Genomic DNA, 18,470 nt, shown 5'->3' with positions numbered 1-18,470 from the left:
CAGTCGCCGAGTAATTATCGTCGCATTGTCGCGTCGTCGCGTCGTGTAGTAACGTGTCCGCGCGTGTTTCTTTCATCGAGTGATTTTTAATCGCCAACAGTTATTATTCGACAGTGATTAATAGTGATTAGTGATAGAGTCATTAGTAAATTTCTCGTCTCATCGAGTGAGTAAATAAATGTGATTATGTTAAAGTTTATACAAGAATACAGTTCATGAAAGAAGAAAAACTTTCAGTTAATAATTTAGTGTGGATATCTTGTCTTTTGCAACGTGATATCTACGTTAAATTTGAGAACGTATGATCTATCGGAAAATTCATTTCTCCTTCAAGCAATTACAGCAATACATCAAAAGTCATCGAACAAGGTAATAATAACTATTTTTTGACGTTATGTGAAAACAGATCTCGGGAAGTCAGAGGGACAGTGTGTCAAAGGAAATTCGTGAAAAGAGAGGGGTTTTTAGTGGGTAGGGAGTACCGAGTTGGTAATTCGACTTGGTACTCAAGTCCCACATAACTCACCGGACCGACCGGTGAGTATGCATAAAATGCATTTTCCCCTCGTAAAAAAAAAAAAAAAAAAAAAAACCACGGGTAAGTGAGCGAATGATAGAGAGAGAGAGAGAGAGTGAGAGAGAATGTATGTATTCGCATGTATGTCCGTGCATAGTATAGCGACCAGCTGATCGCCGAAGGCGCCCCGCGTGAGCGCCCGCGTCTGACGGTGAATCACGCCACCCTTGCCTGCCTCTTGTATTCGACCCGTCATACGTTAACTACTTCCTTTAATAATTCAAAAACTATGCTTTGCACGAAATTTTGCCAAAAGAAAAATCGTCTTAGAATTCGGTCAAGATTATGTTTTTGCAAAAACATAAAGTTATTCAGAATCACCCTGTATATGTATATGTATGTATATATATATTGTGACCGTTTAATTTTTTATGTTGTGGGCTGATGATAATTGTGGCCGGTGATATTGGCCCACGGCACACCTTCGGCGCGATTTCTCTTCAAAACTTCAACTCTAAATTTGCATGGGCGCCAGGTGCGGGAATACGCACCGTTCTAATAAAGTCTTCGATAAATTATATAATTCACGGCACTCGAAAGAAGACAAAAGAATTCGGAAGCTATCGCGACGGACACTCGGCTAGCCCCGTATCGAGAATGGTAGAGGGGCGGTCCGTTTAATTTCTTATTTAATTAGGAAGGATCGAGAATGCAAGGTCGCTGAAAATAACACAAGTTATTAAGATGACAAAAATAGTAGTATATTTCACATGGATAGTTAAAAGCATTAATATTTGATAGCAGATCGACGCGGGCGGTTGAAGAAGAAATATTATACAATCGATTTTAGTTATTTTATCACCGGCAGCAACGGGCCGGTGTGCGGGCACAAGCACCGCGGTATCACGTGCCAAGCGTTGACAAAAAGCGCTGAAAGAGTCTTTGGAATTCCGCGCTATGCGAGGCTTGTCGGAGTCTCGACAGCTAGGAATTTAAACAAATTTGTAATAATGATTACCGCGCTACTCGTCCTGTTAATTTTATTTACCCTGCGTGAAAGGAAAGAGCGGATTATAAGATCAGAATAAATAGCCGGATACAGAATGAGTGAATTCTTTACACATTGATTTCGATTAACAATTACCAGTATGTTACACGTTAACGAAAAGAATTTAGATACGACTCGATTAATTAATAAAAGACACGCTAAATCAAACGCGGACAATTACTCACTAGAATATAATACACGGAATGCGAGGCTCGGACGTATACGAGTCGACGCCGCAACGCAATTGCCAGCTATCGAATATCAAGATCGCCTTGTGTGTATGAGCTCGGTTATCGTACTTTTAACGGACAAAAATTTACAGCCAACAATAATAATTGTACAAATAAACATTTACAGTGACTGTCGGCGCGCACTGGGAGAGAGGGCACTTAATCTTACGAAAGCTCGAACAAAGTCTTTCGGCCGGCCGTCGTACTCTAAGACGCAAATATCGAGAACGCAGAAAAGAATTTCACAATGAATTTAATGACGGCAGCTATACGGCACCGACATTGTTCGAGCTAATTCTACCTGAATTATTTAACAAAGACGGCCAGAGGGGGTCGACGCTTGTCTCACCGGTGACTCCTTGTGGTTCTCCGTGCTCTCGGCATCCACTTTACGGATCGATACTTTTGGGCCGTCGCTCTCTTCGCCGGTCCGCCGAACAGTGGCGAGCGGAAGGCCCGTCGGAATCACGCCGGCGAATTAATGCGTAACTAGGCCACCTGTGGCGCTTCCGCAACCCTCAGGATCGTCGTGTGGCCCATTTAATCCTGCGGCCTTCAGGGTCGTACATGTCGCACCCCGTTTTCTCTTAGATTTTTCATAATTCCTCTCGTTGAGGCCCGTCAGGAGGGATACTTTCGGCAGCCACTCGCCGTTATTTATAATGTTCTTCTTTAGCGCTGTTCCGGCCGAGGTGGCTCCGACCCGGGATCCCAGTGTTAATTTATCCGCTGGTTGGCCTTCCCCGCAATTGTTCTCCGTACCTGCTGGGCATATGAATGTTCACAGGGGCGGCAGCGACAGTCTTACTGGACTTTACCATTGACGAAATTAGATAATAATAATACTTAGCTTGGCGTGTTCCTTTTACTCGGCGCCTCCGCCCGCCCGTTTCCTTGTGTCCTGTACTTCTTCCTCAAGTTTGAGCCACCGGATGAGATCTCGTCAGCGTCTCCCATCGTGCCCGCTCTTAAGCCTAATCTTAACGCTAACAAATAAATTTCTACGCACGGGAGGCGAGTATAATCTCTCCTCCAATAGCCGCTCTCTCCCTAAATTAGGGGAGAACGAGGGCCCAATTTCATTCTCGGTCGGATCTCGCGATCCTTGTGACGGACCGCCAAGTGTCACGTCACAATATATATATATATATACATATATAGTTCAATTCTCAAGCCACTTCGCCAAACTCCAGTTAAGCTAGCGCCAGACAGTGTTGTCAGGCGGATCAGGTTTTTCGCGCATGCGCAGCGAACGCGGCCTCAATGAAGTATCTAATACAGACAAAAAGGTGTGCCGCTGGTCGCCCGAAAAAATGTTCTCTTAAAAAATTATTCCGAGTAATCAACGGCACACATTTTTATCTGCGTATATATGCATATGTGTTTACACACACGCATAATATAAAATACAGTAATCCCAGTAAGCAAAATGTTAGCAGGTTGGCAGCAGATTGACAGCAAATTCGATCAGAATCCCACACCAGAACCGTAGCCATCTGTGTCCGCATTAAGCTTTTGTTTTGGCGATAGAGTCTGTAAAATATAACCTGTCAACAAACTGTCGGCAGAAACCGAGCAGGATCTGCGCGATGCAATTTGATGTTAGATTGCCAGCAGAAACCGAGCAGAATCTGCGCATGCGACCTGATGGCAAATTGATAGCAGAAACTGCACAAGGTTTGCACTTACTTCTATTAATATTATATAAATGCAACAAAATTGATTATTACAAGTGCTAAATAAAAATATTATCGGCAAGTTAATTACAATTTTCTTCTAAAATGACATATATGTCATATGTTATATCGTAATATATGTTAATGTAATATATATTATATCGTAGTTATATCTCATATAGCAAAGGACTAATTAAATTTAATTAAATTAATAATAAAGTAAATGATAAAAGTAAATGTAACTTGTGAAACTGGAGATGTAATTTATTTAGAATTAAATTCTTGCTTTATGCCTCAAATAGGCAGTACATGAATAATTATTCTAATCAGTTTAATATTCTAAATCTCATCTGCTTGTATCAGATATCAGAAATTAAAGTGATAGAAATTAAAATGATAATTACTATATTTTTAGTCTTTTATTCATATTCGCGACTTTATATATATTTCTGACAGAAATTAGATTACGAGAAAGTACAGCTCACATAGCGGTAAGTGAAGGAACTATCGAATTATGCAAACTCTGTTTCGTTTCTGTCATCAATCTGCTATCAGAGATTGTGTGCGCAGATCCTGCTCGATTTCTGCCGACAATCTGTTGTCAAATTGCGTCGCACAGATCCTGTTCAATTTCTGCCATCAATCTGCCGTCAGTTATATCAGCAGGCTCTACTCGATATCTGCCAAGAATTTGATATCAAATTTCATTGCGCAGATCCTGCTCGGTTTCTGCAACCAATCTTATCAAACTGTGTTGCGCAGATCTTGCTCGATTTCTGCCACCAATCTGCTATGATAATTTTAAACAAATCCTGTTCAGTTTCTGCTATCAAATTATGTCAGCAGGTTTTGTAACATTTCTGCTGACATTCTGTTATCATTATTTGATATAACAAATTTTTTATACAATCTGCAATCTTACTGTCGACAAAAATTTGTAGCAGAAATTGACAAAATCTGTTTGAACAGACTTTGCTGACTGGGATACAGTCTTCAAACTTTCCTTCAGCCCGCCAAATCTTCCATGTGATACCTGATACCAGATACCAGTGATACAGCGCTGGTTAGCCGCCATTACTGTCGCGCATGCGCGAAAAACCTGACCCACCTGACAACACTGGCGCCAGACTATGGCCCAGTTCCACAACTTACTTTAACCGAAGTTTAACTTGTTAAAAGAAAATTTACATTGCGTCCAATGTCCGATGTATGACGTCCGATTGGATACAGTGGGCTTTGGATGCAATGTAAATCCTCCTTTAACGAGCTAAACTTCGGTTAAAGTAAGTTGTGGAACTGGGCCTATGCGTGATTCGTAATTCGCGATTCGTAATTTGTGATTCATAGAGATTCGTTGGACATTCAGAGAGATTCGTTATTCGTCAGTGTAAACCTTCCACACTATTCGCGATTCGTTGTATATCATTCGTAATTCGTAATTCGTCGTTTCTTAGTTCGCGTTACTTCGACCAGTTTTTTTTATAATATTTATCTTTTGGATTCCATAAACATCTATGTTCTCTTATGTCTTCTACAAATTCAAGCACGCGATTATTTGTCCAGCTCTCCGTTGTCTCTCTCTTCATTATAATTGATGCAATAACCTATCAAAGAGAAACACGAACTAATTACGCATAGTGTAGCGCGACACGAATGGATTGATTTGTAACGATTCGTCTCCTTTGAGTTTCGTCAAAAAGTCGTTCGGTTAGCGAATCAGTGCGAATGACGAATCGCGCATGACGAATCGACGAATTTTCCCTCCACATTATTCACGAACGTTATACGAATCACGCATCACGATTCGCGAAAACGTGCATAGTCTGGCGCTAGCTTTAAAGTAATCGACGATTAACTTTCAGTATTACCTTCTTCTTCTTCTTCTTCTTCTTCTTCTTCTTCTTCTTCTTCTTCTTCGATTAGTGGCACTGGGCAATCTCACTTTTTGCCCATGCTGCCAGATGGTCTTCAGTGTATTTGACGTACAGAAGGGAGGGAACAGTCTATATAGTCAGAGTTAAAAAAGTCATACTTGTAAATTGCTCTTGTGCAGGAAGGAGAGAATAGGGTGCATGATCACTTCAGAGGGCACCTTCAAAAGTTCGAAAACACTGTATGGTGGAGGGGAGTTGCCCAAAACTTTGCGCAAGTTCAGTAGTTGTACTCTAGGATCGTCCAAGAGCGGACAGGATCATAGAACATGGTCAATATCCTGCAAAGGTGAGCCACAAGGACAGTCAGGACATCCAACGATGCCACATCTGTGGAGGCTGTAATTCAGATTGTAATGGTTAGATCTGATTCTGCAAATTGTCACGATTTCAGATCGGCTTAGTTTAAATCTAGCAAACCAGGGATTTCTCGCAAAGGCGGGATAAAGGTTGAAATATTGCCATGGTTTTTAGCCAATGCAAATAGATGTTTCTCAACCGCCTCAAAGTATTTCTCCTTCAACACGGAGTAAAAGTCAGTGTGAGGAGGGAGAAAGTCAACCACCTCCCCATGTCGAATCGCCTCCCCCGCCAGGAAATCCGCCGTCTCGTTGCCGAGAATTCCCACATGGGACGGAATCCAGATAAGATTGATGTCCAAACCCTGAAGAGAAGCCGACCTCAGTTTATTTTTGAGAATCAATATCAAATATGAGGGGTCCCCGTCCAGCGTATATCTGAACACGGTCTCCACCACGCTGCGGGAATCTGTGAATATCGAGGTTTTCCTGATGCCCCTTTCAAGGATGCGATCCACTGCGCATATGATGGCAATGCATTCAGCAGAAAAAATTGAAAAACAGCTATCAAGCTTATATTTTCGCTGCATGGGTATGTCTGGAGAATAATAAGTTGGGCCAGTATGCGGGTGAGAATTGGTTTTGGAGGCATCCGTGAAAAAGAGACATCTTCCCTCGATATGATGCGAAAGAGAAGATCCAAAAGCAAGCTGAGGATATGCCGCAGAGGAAATCCGCTCCACCACATGAGGCAATGTAAAGTCTACGTTAGGGAGAAAGGCAGAAGTCTCATAAGAGAAAAGAAACAGCGGAATCCTAGAGAAGAAGGCAATCCTAGATTTGTATTCCTTAAGGGGTTATATCTGTTTGGAGCCCCAAAAAAAGGCCTTTTTTAATTTTTTTTTTATGAGCTCGTTTTTAAATAAACATAAACAAATAATATATGAATCGATTAAGCAACTCTTCAGGAATATGAAAAAAATTTTTTATTTGCATAAATTTACAAAATGGCGGCTGTTGGTCAATAAATTAAAAGCAACATTTACAAAAGTGTCTCCGCGGCACGCAGTAGAAGTCCTTTGGATCACCATCTGGAAGCATAAAAAAAATTTTTTCTTAAACTACATGAGTTTTGCTAGTGAAGTACACACGATTTTAGTTATAGAACTTTTTTTCGCAAAATGGCGATTGTTTAAACAAAAATTGCATTTTCGACGAAAAAAAATCGACTTAAATTGTTTATATTTTTTTTTCTTATTTACCGATTGTTAAAATCGTGTGTACTTCACTAGATAATCGAATGAAGAAGCTACAGTTAAAATTTCAAGTCAATCGGATGAAAACTCTTCGAGTTCAGCTGCGTGCCGATTTCAAAAACATAGTTTCGAGAAAAACGCATTTAAAGTTTAAAAACTCTATAACTTTTCGGAATCATAATAATATAGTCCATAATAATTTTTTTACCTTCACTCTGCTATCCCAGCACCGTATAATTGTCCTTCTAAAGTCGTATTTTTGTCCTCCAGCTCTTTTCTCGCCGATGTAAGGCTGCGTCTAGCCGTTTTCTCAATCTCAGAAATGGAGTGCTCAGCGGCCTTGATGCGGTTGGCGTCCGATTCCATGCAATAGTCGAATAATGTACGTCCAACCGTTATTCCTAGTGCATCGTAGATAGAATATAAGCCTGACAACCCCTCGTTGAAAGTGATGGCAGCGATATCAGTCGCTATATCAAGCACAGTCTTTCCGCTTGACACTGTTTTCGGTGCGATGCTCCATACAACTGCATTAAATGATTTGTTTTGATTTTGAGTGTATCCACCCAAGCAACGTGAAAGAAGTTCGTCAGAACTTAGTTCTTTGTAAATCGGTTTGATTGCTTTGAAAACATCTTCATCCATCGGAGGCTTATGCTCATAAGTAGAAAGAGTACCTAATGCTTTGCTCTTTTGCCAAGAGCACCAAGAATCGACTCCGACTGGACACTTATCGTGTTGCGGTTTTTCATCTGTGGATATTTTATGGTAGAGGGTTGCCCATATATCATTTCTCATTTTTTCAACTGAATCAGTGTTGCGTCTAATAGCAAGTCCGTAAAAAATAGTAAGTTCATCAATGAGCTTACCCGTCAATTTACCTCGGCCACCGAGGCCTTTGGTATTTTTTTTCACATTACGAAGGCGAGTTCCCATTCTCTTTTGAACATGGCCAATACACTCTTTTTTAGCAACAGGAACATTATCATACGGATTGGCGTCAACAATTCCTTTATGGGTTTTCGAGTCCCCATCGCCAATGTAATTGACGTATTTCACATTATAAAGTGATTCGGAGCGCTGGAACATTTCAATGACGGCGTCGACCTCCATCTTGCCCGCTGAACCCTCATGATTTGCTTCGCAATGCAATTCATGGTCAGTAAATTTTTCTTCATATTCTGCAGTTCCTTCTTTTTTCTTCCAATATTCACATACTTTACAATACTTAGATTTTACATAAACATCCAGCACTTTACCAGTATACCAACCAATTAGCGTAACGAGCCCAAAAAGAGAAGAGAAACCTCGCTTTCTCCAAGAACCGTCGCCAGATACTGTAAGCCCATCACTATTATTGTGCTCTATACTTAATACTTTTTCTTCTTCGGCTGCACTTTTCAAACATAAAGTGCGCACGCGTTCGGTAGCAATCGCAATGTTAGAAATAATCTTATCGTACGTTACTTGAAAAACTGGCTTTGGAAGGTCCATGAAAGCACAGAATTTTTTAATGCCATTGATTCCAATACCAAGTAAGCGCATCGCAAAAATCATACGTGTGTTGATTTCATAGGCACGATCATTGATTAATGGGCAACTGTTTATAGAATAATCACTGCAATTCCTGCAGTTTACAATGATTTTAGAGCCAAGCCCGCGTCTGCTGCCCTCTGAAAATGTCACGTCACCTTTGCATTCTCTGCATACCACAACTTGAGAAATAGCACTAAAAACAGTCAGAAAATTGATGAAACGGTAGCCAAACGATTCATCCACTTCTCTATCACACTTTTCATCGTTCATTTTGAGTTTTTTTGCCGACGCGCTAACGTACTCCGAATCGTGCTCGAAAGAATGACGGTTTGGCGGACGCCTGTTTCCGATTTTGCTTCTTTTTCTCGTTGAATAATTTTCTTTAGTGCCTTTACGGCCATTATACACTTTATCACTCATAATTCTGAACGTTTAAATGAATTATAGAGGCAAAATAACAACGGTAAACACTTAACTACGACTCAAACTACAGCGTACAGCTGATTGACGAAACACGTGCTCTTACAACAGTAAACACGTACTATATAGTCAACAATAGTGTATGTATAGTACGCAGCGACATCCATAACATAGTTTTGAATTATATTCTCGGCGGTCGAAGTTATAGGCATATATATGACCGCGAGATTCAAAAATGCAGAGTCAACGATATATTCGAAATTTGCTTTTTTTTACATCTTAGAATTGCTCTAAAAAAAATGATTTTCAGAACATTTCTAAGTTTTTTTCATGCTTGGGTGTTATTGATTATAAATCTATGGATGTTTTGGCGTAATTTGAGCCAATAAAAAAAAAATGGAAAAAAAAAATTTCAAACAGATATAACCCCTTAACAAAACGATAAGCTCGATACAAAGGAAATCTTTCATACAAATTAGAGCGGAAGCCCGTATCCATATGCGCAAAATGAAGGTCTTGGAGTTTGTTAATGAGAATGCTAGGTTTAATAGCAAATGATTTAAATATGAATTTATTGGCCAACAAATCAGATCTAAAACGAGCGGGTCCAATACCAGATTCAGCGTATACCACATTACATGGGGTCGAACGTCTAAGACCAATACAATATCTTAGAGCCCTTCGAGAGACACGCTCTAAATTCTCCGTTAGACCCGCGTTATAAAACGGGAATAGGAAAGAGGCATAGTCAAAGGATCCCCTAATCATGGCTTTGTATACGATAAGCATAGTCTTAGGACAGGAGCCCCACCATACTCCCCGGAGGAATTTAATGACGTTAACGAGTTTGCCACACTTATTAATGAGAAATTTGGCGTGTAATTTACCTGTTAAATGGGGTTCCAAGAGAACCCCCAAGAACCTGTAAGAAGATACCGGGTAAATATTAGTATTGTTCAGCAAAATGGAATAATTTAAAAGATTTGCCCGTTTTTTAGTAAATATCATAAGGGCGGATTTAGAAGGGAAGATCGCCAGGCCCCTGTCGAGCAGAAAGGCTGAAAGGGCACCCGCTCAAGAGCCACCCGGGAGAGATCCAGGTCAGAGGACCGGATGTAGAAAGCGATGTCATCCGCAAACTGGACCAAGCGACAACCACCGGTCAGGGAAGAGCCGCATCGCGACAAGTACAAATTAAAGAGGATCGGGCTCAAAATAGAACCCTGGGGAACGTCCTTACAGGAGAAGAGCGTCTCTGTTAGGTCCCCATCAACGACGAATTGAAGCTCTCTGAGACCTGTCAACTGAAAAACGAACCAGCAGAATTTAGGCGGAAGGCCCATGTTAATAAGATAAGAGGTCAGTAAAGAAGGGATTACGTTATCAAAAGCTCCCTGAATATCAAGGAAAAAGCAAATTGTCGATTGTTTAGTGATAAAACCGTGATGAATTTCGGAAGTAAGAATACCCAGATTGTCCAGACATGAGGTTCTCTTTCGAAAGCCGAATTGGAAGGAGGGGAGGACGCCAGTCGATTCCACCCATCAGCTCAAACGATATAAAACAAGTCTCTCTAAAATTTTGAGGAGGCAAGAAGTCAAAGAAATTGGCCGAAGTTTGCCCGGGGTTGATTTGGGAATAAAAAAAACCAGAGAGTGCCGCTAGGAAACTGGGAAAGACCCAGAGTCAAAAATATGATTAAGGATATCGAGAAGGATCTCTATTCCTCTGGCAAGAGAGAAAGCATACGGTTATCGATGCGATCGAGGCCGGGAGCGGAACGAGTTTTAAGAAAGCGGATAACTGAGGTTAATTCCACTTTAGTAAAAGGATGATCGAAAATTTTGCATGAGTAGTTTTTAGGAAAATCTTCAATAGATGAAAAAAACTCGGTGAAACACGAATGGAGGACAAAGTGAGTTAATGGAATTTTGAATGATATCCGAAGGACGAAAGTTAGAGGAGGGAGGAGCGATCGGATTCTCGAAGTGACGGGTTCTGAACCGTTTAAAAGGTGAGAGACCGGAGTATTGGGATTAAGGTTGGAACAGAAATCCCTCCAGCCTCTACGCTTCTCCGCTCTCAAAACCCTCCTGGAAATCGCTTCCTGTCTTTTAAAATTAAGATAATTTGAGAGGGAGGGCTGACTTTTGAGGACGGAGAGTAACCTGCGACATCCACCGCCCCCTGGCAGACGTCATTCCATGGGGCAAGTGGAGAAAAACCACCCCCACCACGTCGAAGGCGTCGCCCCGGCGACCGGATTTCCTCAGAATTAGATGGCCATTGTTGGAGAATGTGTTCTGTAAGGGTAAGGTATTTATGGTTAGGACTGAGCGATTGATCAGATAAGGCTTCTTTAAGAGAGTCAAGAGAGGAAAAAAGATTTTTAATAAACAATTCATCGAGAATTTTGTTATGTTTGAATTTATGGGAAAAAAACTTTTTTCTTAAAGGAGTACGTTTGAAAAGAGTTGCTACAGGAAAATGATTACTAAGGAAGGAATCGTTTAAGGTCATACACTCGCAGAGGCCGATAATGGATAGAGAGATAAAGGTAAGATCAATCGCCGAGATCCTCTGGCCAGGACGGGTCAGAAAGGTCGGTGATCCGTCATTAATGCGTCGTCTACAATGAGATTTTAAGGAGACTTAAGGCGTAAGATTTAAGAAATTGACCAATCACAGTCGAGTATTCTCTTAATACTTGACTGTGATTGGTCAATTTCTTAAGTCTTACGCCTTAAGTCTCCTTAAAATCTCATTGTAGACGACGCTTAATGCAAGAAAAGGTTGCCTCGGTGGCAGCAGAGAGCAGATTCTCTCCCTCATTATCTGTTCGTTCACTGCCCCATTCATTGTGGTGAGCATTAAAATTACCAACGAGGATGACATTAGAGAAGGATTGGCAAAATGTGAAGAAAGAATTATAATCGTCCAAAGAAAGAGAATCATTTGGGTTTCTGTAGATAGAAATGATAGACAATTCAAGATTTTTAAAGTGAATAGTAATAGCTTGAGTATATCAAGCTTGTTTTCAATTGAAATACTATTTTCAATATAGTTATAAGATAAAGAAGAACGAACAGCTAAGGCTGCTTTCCTTTTAGGAGACACAAGCGACACTTTTAACACAAATCGACACACCTCGCTTTCCATTTAGAATTTTATTCATACTCAATCGACACTCTTCGACTCTGCTTGAGAGGAGAGTTACAGTGTGTTTTTTGACTAGTGATGTCAGGTTAGCATGCGCACACAAGCGTAAACACGTATAATAAAAATATATTAATATAAATAGAGAGAAATATAAATAGAAGTTAATATAATAGAAATTATAGAAATAATAAAAATTAATAAAAATACATTAATATACAGTAATACACATAAAAATATGTGTATACATATAAAAATATATACAGGGTGAGCCATTTTAATTAACGCACGCAATTATTTCGGAAACAAAGCATTTTAGAGAAAAATGTTTCAGACAAAAGTTTTATGGTTTCGAGGGGGCCATAAGATGGTATCATTGGTTTGACCTTGAAGAGTTATTTGAAGGTCACATGAAGGTCACCTTCAATTTCTTAAATGGAACCTACTATTTGTCATTGCATATTCTTGTAGCTTATCTCGATAGCTTTCCAAAACACTATAATTAAGTACCTTTTCGTTAAGTACTTTTTGAGTTATGAGGCTTGAAATAATTTCTTAATTTTACATAAACCGTAAAATATCTTGTAAAATATTCATTTTTCGATTATCTTACCTTAATACTTTTACGTACAAAATAATGAGAGGAATCAACTGGTGTAAAAAAAACACATAGTTGTTTTGAAGAAAAAATATGTAATTTGCAATTAACAATTCCATATTTTTTCTTTAAAACAACTATGTGTTTTCTTTACACCAATTGATTCCTCTCATTATTTTGTACATAAAAGTATTAAGGTAAGATAATCGAAAAATGAATATTTTACAAGATATTTTACGGTTTATGTAAAATTAAGAAATTATTTCAAGCCTCATAACTCAAAAAGTACTTAACAAAAAAGTACTTAATTATAGTGTTTTGGAAAGCTCTCGAGATAAGCTACAAGAATATGCAATGACAAATAGTAGGTTCCATTTAAGAAATTGAAGATGACCTTCATGTGACCTTCAAATAACTCTTCAAGGTCAAATCAATGATACCATCTTATGGCCCCCTCGAAACCATAAAACTTTTGTCTGAAACATTTTTCTCTAAAATGCTTTATTTCCGAAATAATTGCGTGCGTTAATTAAAATGGCTCACCCTGTATATTCTCAATTTGTTTACTCTTTCTAGTTTGCGTATAAATACTGAATTATTATAAATTTTCCTTAGAATTATTTTTTATATTTGGAAAAGCAATTAACATGACAATAAAACTTTGTTTTTATGATATATTTTAACTTTATGATACATTTAACTAAAAATATTTATCTACAGTATAATATATTATAATACATACATTTATAAAATTTTAAAACACGTTTTTACGATAAATCTGATGCATGTTTGATGTGATAAATCTAAGGTTAGGTATTAGTTCGTGCACATACGGCATATACTGTACATAACGCGTTCCATTTATCTGTGACAAACTGTGTTCGAGTGTGTTAACTTGTGTCGATGTGTGTCTCCTAAAAGGAAAGCAGCCTAAGATAAGACCCCCTCTAAATCGAGAGGGGAATCTTTTCGAAAAATTTTAAAGTCATGGAGAAGAAAACGAGAATCCACAGTTAACTACGTCTCAGAGAGAGCCAAAACGTCGTAGCCGGCGAAAAGAGATGAGGCTACTTCAAGTTTGTTTGATATGGAGTGGCAGTTCCATTGAAGGATAGCCAAGGGGGAGAGAGCCAAACGGCCGGAACAATCAGGCTCAGACATCTTAAGCATGGACGTAAGAAAGATTCTCAACATCAGAAGTTGTCGAAAGCTGATTTATAAACTTATAAATTAGATCATAAAGGCCCAGTAGTCTGAGAAAGGGTTCCAGTTTTTCGAAGATAACATAAAGTATTTGTAAAAGCTGTTCCAACTGTGGGGGTTCCAGGCCAAGGGTGCGTTGTATGAATGATAGAAATGGAGGGGGGATCAGATTCCGCCCCCAAGGCTACCTCATTACCAGAGGAAGACGAAGGAGTCCTGCCATTCGGATACAAATGAGGAGGAGGAGGGGGGGGAACTGGTTGGGAATAAGGACCTGTCCCGGGGCCAAACCCCCTCGGGCGAGGACCCAGGTGGGAGGACTTGTAGCTATTGTTGTTGTTAAAATCACATGATTTAGGTTGTATAGAAGGAGAATTATGTTTACATTTTGAAAAGGTTCCTGACAAGGAGGTTAAAAAGTCGGAAGGTTGAGAGGACTGGGAAAGAGACGCGGAATTACCCGCCGGAGAGTTACTAAATTCAAAGGAGGGAGGAGGAAGACAAAACCTGAGAGAAAAGGTGAGGAGGAGGAGAAGGGCCAAAACGCCCGCGAGCAGTCGAGGAAGTGAAAGGGAGTTTAGGGAACTCACCATTATATGAAGAGAATTGTTCATGGGGGGGGTCTTAGAACGTTTCCGGATACGGGACGCCGCCTCAGAAAGAGGAATGTTCTCATGTACAGAGATCTCCCTCGTTCTTTTCTGAAGGATGTATTCCGGGCAGCAATAATTGGAGGCCTTATGTGGTCCACCACAGTTGATACAAGTTGGCTCACAATCCTTTTTAGGACAAGATACACCATCTCCGTGCCTATCACCCTCACAATTAATACAGCGAGCATGGCCCTTGCAATGTGCGCCAATGTGTCCAAAGCGATAACAAGAGAAGCACAATGAAGTCCTCGAAATAAAAGGGAGAACCGAATATCTTAACATAAATAAATAAATATAATCTGGAAAAGTCTGACCTCCGAACGTAACTAAGATAGTTCGAGAGGGAGTCAAGTTATTATGATTAGCAGTATTTACATTGTTATTTACATTGATATTTACATTTGAAGGAGAAGAGGAAGGAAGATCTCTTCTCCTCCTACTAAGCCTCTGAACCGACAAGATCTTAATCTTAGAGTCAAGGCCTCTCAAGATTTCATCATCAGAGATATCGAGTGGAACACCGCGAATAATGCCCTTTCTAGTTATGCGATAGAATGGAATGTTCACTAAATATTTTTTATCTTTTAATATGTGATTAGAGGTTAAACTATTAGCCGCCTCTCGTGACTTAAAACGGATATTAATCTTAGAGAATCCAACTTTTTTAATTTCAAGGATGTCACTTTTGTTGGATGCATAAAGAAGACGACCTACCGCTAATGGATCTATAGGAGTGGGGTAGTTATTCTCTTTATCTTTTTGCACAATTACGTCAAAAGGGCCTAATGAATTGATATCATACATATTATCGCAAGTAGAGAAGAGATCTTGAGAACCAATCGCGGATACAGAGGAGCCAAAAAAAGGAATATCGGCTTGAATTGCCTTACCTTGAAGAGGCGGTTGACCATCCCCCTCACCCAGAACTTGACGTTTACTCACAGATGACGATGAATTATGATGTTCTTTTTTCCTTTTATTTGATTTTTGATCTGATCTCGAGGAGTTCAAACGTGGGTCAGGATCCGCAACAAAAGCAGGAACAGGTGCTGTCGCAGAGTGGTCAGGCCTAGCGGTCGCTGGCTGAAATACAGACGTGGCATCGTTAGAATTGGAATTTACCTCAATTCCATAGCCGAGTTTGAAGAAGGAGAGAAGGGAGGGAGGGAGTGAGCAATAAAATCGAGTCTATCTTCGTCGCTAGGATTAGTCATGTCGGATTCTGATCGTAATTTAGTTACGTCATTGTCAATTAACAATAGATTAGAATTAATAGGATCTTTTATAGGGTCCTGGATGGACATGATAAGTCAAATACAGACCAAATAGTCGAGTGTCGTTGCCACGCGGACGACCGGCCGAACAAAGATGGCCGGGAACGACGTGGCGCAGCGGATTATAACGGCGGCCACAAGAATGCCGAGTCACAGTGAAACGAAGGAGAACAAAAGAATTCGATGCTCGGAAGCCGCCAAAAACACAGGCACTCCCGAAATAGCTAGGGAGGCCGATGAAAGAACTCAAAAAACTTTTTAATTGATCTAATATAAGAGAGCACAGGGTAAACACGTCCGTCACGGTCAGCAATCCAAGCGGAAGTCTTCAGTATTACCAACCATGGTGTAAGTAGACAAGGTGAACCATTCCGATAGATGCGCAGTAGGTTAAAATAAGTGGGGGACAGTCAGCCAATTACGCTTTGAGCTTTTATGTGAAATTCAATATGGCTGCTTATATACTTTCACTGTCACATTGAATGAGTTGAACATGAGTTGAACTGATCGTTATTAATTATCGGTTGAATGTTGTTCTCATCGTGATTAAAATATGCTGAAAATGCCAGTGTGCTGCGTTAAAAATTGCAAAATACAAAACTGTACTAAAAAAGAAAACTCAAACATATGTGCAATAAACAATCTGTATAGTCATACTTCGCTTCTGTAATATTTATATTAAATACAACATATTTTTATCCAAATTGCGTTAGATACAATCTCATTTCATTTTTGAAACTTTCAAACAGCGCGCTGCCTAAAAGCTCAAGTTCTGATTGGTCAAGATCTCAGACCTCCGCCATTATGCGCAATAGTTCACCTTGTCTACTTACACCATGTTACCAACATTATAGATACCATGGACATAAGAAATCAGAGACACAGTATATACAGTAGCGCAACTCTGGCAATTTCAGCGTGGGTAAAAATGAACTGCACATGCGCGGACTTGGTAGGTAACCAATCACGGCAGTGACCTTCTGTCTCTCTTGCTCTCTCTTTGTCTCTCTTTCTAACCTATTATACACACACTATACAGGGCGAGACATCTGACATCGGAACATACACTATACTGGGTGACTTATTTGAAATATACAATTTCAGATCAGTCACCTAGTATAGTGTATGTTCCGATGTCAGATGTCTCGCCCTGTATAGTGTGTGTATAATAGGTTAGAAAGAGAGAGAAAGAGAGGGCAAGCGAGACAGAAGGTTACTGCCGTGATTGGTTACCTATCAAGTCCGCGCATGTGCAGTTCATTTTTACCCACGCTAACATCAAAGGTGCCGACAGAGAGTTGCGCTACTGTATACGAGTATACTGTGTCAGAGAGAAGCCTGAGAGGGGCCACGCCGCCATTTTTCAGGGAAGGCTGATGGCAGAGAATGAGATGTTAGCGCTTACGTCTGTCGTAGTCATAGACGTAAGCGCTTACATCTGTCGTAGTCGTGAACGTAAAGTAAGACAGAGAAAAACGTATACGTAAGTTGCATGTACGTTTTTCTCTGCCTTACTTTATGTCCATGACTACGACAGACGTAAGCGCTAACATTTCGTTCTCTGCCATCAGCCGAACGCTTTCCCTACGTCGTGCACTAGCGGTGCGTACATCCATTTTACACCGCCTGGAACTACATGGCCACATCCACTTTTAGGTGCCGATAAAACAGTCGATTGACAAATGTTGGGTTGTTAATATGATTATTTTTTATTTTTTTGCAAGAATCTCGTTAACTTTAAAATTATGTTCCATAAGATAAACTATTAAGAAATATAAAAAAATTTAATTTCCATATATTCAATATTATATTATATTATACAATATTATATTTATTTTTTTAAAGAGTTATATATATATCTTGCGTATCAAATGTAGTGTTCAAAACGTGTGATATCTCATCATCTTGGAAATGGTCTATAATTATCTTTTTTCTAGGACTGTTTTTTAACAAATAAAATTCAATTTACTGAATTTTATATAAGTTTTATCTCTCTCTTTTCTATTTTTTATCACGAAAATAAAATATCCTAAACAATGTATATTACATAAATTTATTTTATTAATAGCATATATTGATGTTTACAATATATGCTTGAATGGAAAAGAGAAATCGCGCTAACGAAGTATATTATTAATTACGTCTATATGAGACGTATTTCTGGTCTATAAATTGTGGATGTAACACGGACATGAACCAATCGACTGTTTTATCGGCACCTAAAAGTGGATGTGACCATGTAGTTCCAGGCGGCGTAAAATGGATGTACGCACCGCTAGTGCACGACGTAGGGAAAGCGTTTCCTGAAAAATGGCAGCGTGGCCCCTCTCAGGCTTCTCTCTGTAAGAAATACATGAACCGAGCGTATTGCTAGTATGATGTTAGCCGACGACTAACACTATTTTCAACAAATAAGATATGAAATCGATTGTATTTCATTTGTAGATTATTGTAGTGCAATTATTTTCGTTTGTTAGTTTATAATTAATTTTTAATTAATTATTTAATTATAAATCATGAAACTAGCCGACATGTATTATAAAATAAATTTTTCTTTTTTCAATCAATTGTATTTTGTTTTGAAGCAAAGCTAAAAAGTTTTGTACTTTCTTTAAATTGTTTATAATTAATAAATATGTTTATTAAAATGTGTATCTAACCGACAATTAATCA

At 39.4% G+C, this 18,470-nt stretch overlaps 2 protein-coding genes across 3 annotated transcripts in view; one reads left to right on the top strand and one right to left on the bottom strand.

The window, feature by feature from the left end:
• LOC145976691 (uncharacterized) overlaps positions 1-18,470 on the top strand; it is an 83,407-nt gene that overhangs the window by 50,417 nt on the left and 14,520 nt on the right. The gene's annotated exons all lie outside the window — the stretch shown is intronic.
• LOC145976689 (uncharacterized) lies at positions 6,679-8,999 on the bottom strand. Its single transcript, XM_083107999.1, has 2 exons — positions 7,166-8,999; positions 6,679-6,792 (listed from the first exon to the last, which is right to left on the bottom strand). The coding sequence occupies exon 1, from the start codon at positions 8,911-8,913 to the stop codon at positions 7,168-7,170; it is 1,746 nt and encodes a 581-aa protein (XP_082964125.1). The 5' UTR covers positions 8,914-8,999; the 3' UTR covers positions 6,679-6,792; positions 7,166-7,167.

Source organism: Camponotus vicinus, unplaced genomic scaffold, assembly GCF_025532165.1.
Source record: "Camponotus vicinus isolate PSW18456_S1 unplaced genomic scaffold, iyCamVici1.0 SCAF_9, whole genome shotgun sequence".
Taxonomy (NCBI): Eukaryota; Metazoa; Arthropoda; class Insecta; order Hymenoptera; family Formicidae; genus Camponotus; species Camponotus vicinus.
Note: the sequence above shows the minus strand (reverse complement) of the source record. Positions and strands in the feature narration are given on the sequence as shown.